Source organism: Anarrhichthys ocellatus, unplaced genomic scaffold (assembly GCF_004355925.1).
Source record: "Anarrhichthys ocellatus isolate YVR2014 unplaced genomic scaffold, GSC_Weel_1.0 scaffold147, whole genome shotgun sequence".
NCBI classification, from domain to species: domain Eukaryota; kingdom Metazoa; phylum Chordata; class Actinopteri; order Perciformes; family Anarhichadidae; genus Anarrhichthys; species Anarrhichthys ocellatus.
Window position 1 is genome coordinate 368,024 of NW_022280177.1, and position 2,335 is coordinate 370,358.

Genomic DNA, 2,335 nt, shown 5'->3' on the forward strand with positions numbered 1-2,335 from the left:
ACACACACACACACACACACACACACACACACACACACACACACACAGGGTTTGGGTTATCTTCCTTGTGGGATGTGTTACTCAACAGGACAAAAGAAATGTAGTTCAGTATCTGCAAGTTTTTGCATAGTCTCACTCCTTCTGCCTGTCTGTCTCTCCCAGATGATACATCTGACCCGCTGGCCTCTGATCAGAGACTCTACATACTACACACTGTCCATCTCTGCTCTTCTAGTGGTAAGGAACAGCTTCACGTAACCTAAACACAGTCATATCTTATTATTGATATTATTACTTTATTTGTCTCAATGCTTTTATTTTATTTATGAGTTCATTTTTATCGATTTGTGTTGTTGTTTCATCTACTGAAGCTGAACTCTTCAGTGCTTTGTTGGGCCTCACTCTTGAGCTTTCTGTTGTTTTATGCTCTTGATTTTGCTGCTTTGTCTGTTCATATAAATAAAGTTATTATTATTGTCATTATATAGACACTCATCCTGGAGCGGGTGGAGAAATAAGATTATATATTTTGAAATGTGTGATTTAAACAGCTGAATGAAATTCCATGTTCACATCTATCATTCTCACTTTTCTGTCACGTTCTCCCATTTTACAGTTCATATATGACGAAAAAGTGGTTTGGTAAGTCAGCTTTTCTTTGAATAAATTTGGACTGTTTCAAATGATTCACAAGAATTAACGAGCAATTTACAAAATACTTCACGTTGTAAATTGATCCAAACTGTGTGTTTTCCAGGTGGGAAGCTCTCACTTTGATTCTGATGTACTTCGTCTACATTTTGATCATGAAGTAAGTGATGCAGCTTCATTTGTTACACGGTTTCAACTCTTAAAAACAGTTGTTTCCCATCGGTATCACAGCGTCTGAGAGAGAGACATGTCAGAGAGAGACATGTCAGAGAGAGACATGTCTCTGTCTGACATGACTCTGTCTGACATGTCTCTCTCTGACATGTCTGTCTGACATGTCTGTCTGACATGTCTCTCTCTGATATGTCTCTCTCTGACATGTCTCTCTGACATGTCTCTCTCTGATATGTCTCTCTGACATGTCTCTCTCTGATATGTCTCTCTGACATGTCTCTCTCTGACATGTCTCTCTCTGATATGTCTCTCTGACATGTCTCTCTGACATGTCTCTCTCTGACATGTCTCTCTGACATGTCTCTCTAACATGTCTCTCTCTAACATGTCTCTCTCTGACATGTCTGTCTGACATGTCTGTCTGACATGTCTCTCTCTCTGACATGTCTGTCTGACATGTCTCTGTCTGACATATCTCTCTCTGACATGTCTCTGACATGTCTCTGTCTAATATGTCTCTCTGACATGTCTCTCTCTCTGACATGTCTCTGTCATGTCTGTCTGACATGTCTCTGTCTGACATGTCTCTCTTTGACATGTCTCTCTCTGACATGTCTCTCTCTGACATGTCTCTGACATGTCTCTCTCTCTGACATGTCTCTCTCTGACATGTCTCTCTCTCTGACATGTCTCTCTCTCTGATATGTCTCTCTCTCTGATATGTCTCTCTGACATGTCTCTCTCTGACATGTCTCTCTCTGACATGTCAGAAACTCCTCAAGCTCCTGCAGCCCCCCCGCCCCCATATTGGTGGACCCGCTAGAGGGAAGAGAGACACGGGAGACCCAGAACCAGGACTGTCTGACCCTACTGCATTTGTTTTAGGTTTTCAGAAGGGACTCTGGTGCTCGGAAACATTACAACACAAAATTAAAGTTCGTTGGAACATCAAATATTAATTGCAGATAATCAGTGTATTGAACACGATAAATCAGTTGCAGACTTCAGGTTTAATAAAACAACACTGTCCAACAGTTGCAACATATTTTTTGATTAAAGCCATTTCACTTCTACTGTATATAAATGTTGGAAGAGATTTGGATTTGACCTGACCTTTGTTTCAGGATGAACTCCCACGTTGTTCGTTTTCTGGAGAGGCGGAAGAAGAACTCGACCAGTTTGAGGAACGGAACGGCCAATAACGGCGAGCTAGACGATGGCTGTGACGCTACCGCCATCCTGCTGAAGAAAGGTACACTTTGTTTTTCACAAAGAATAGTTCCATTACGACTCCATCTGTTTTTGCATTAACGTTGGTTTACCACTTAAAGAAACACAGCGCATGTTAATGACTGAGCAGGGTTGGAGCTAGGCTAGCTGTTTCTCTCTGCTTCTAGTCTGTTATGCAAAGCTAACCTCCCTGCTCCATCTGCATATTGGTACTTGGATGTGTTCTCTTGTGGTCATCAGTGCATACATGTGGTTGCATGCGTGTGTGTGTGTGTGTGTG

The 2,335-nt window shown here is 41.7% G+C and overlaps 1 protein-coding gene across 1 annotated transcript in view; it reads left to right on the forward strand.

The window, feature by feature from the left end:
* Nucleotides 1-2,305, forward strand: part of LOC116400105 (sodium/potassium/calcium exchanger 3-like) — an 11,407-nt gene extending 9,102 nt beyond the window's left edge. The window contains exons 5-8 of the mRNA XM_031877766.1: nt 163-237; nt 617-642; nt 758-811; nt 1,950-2,305. Coding sequence (XP_031733626.1) covers nt 163-237; nt 617-642; nt 758-811; nt 1,950-2,136 — 342 coding nt within the window. The 3' untranslated portion in view covers nt 2,137-2,305. The remainder of the gene's footprint in view (nt 1-162; nt 238-616; nt 643-757; nt 812-1,949) is intronic.
* Nucleotides 2,306-2,335: the final 30 nt, after the last annotated feature.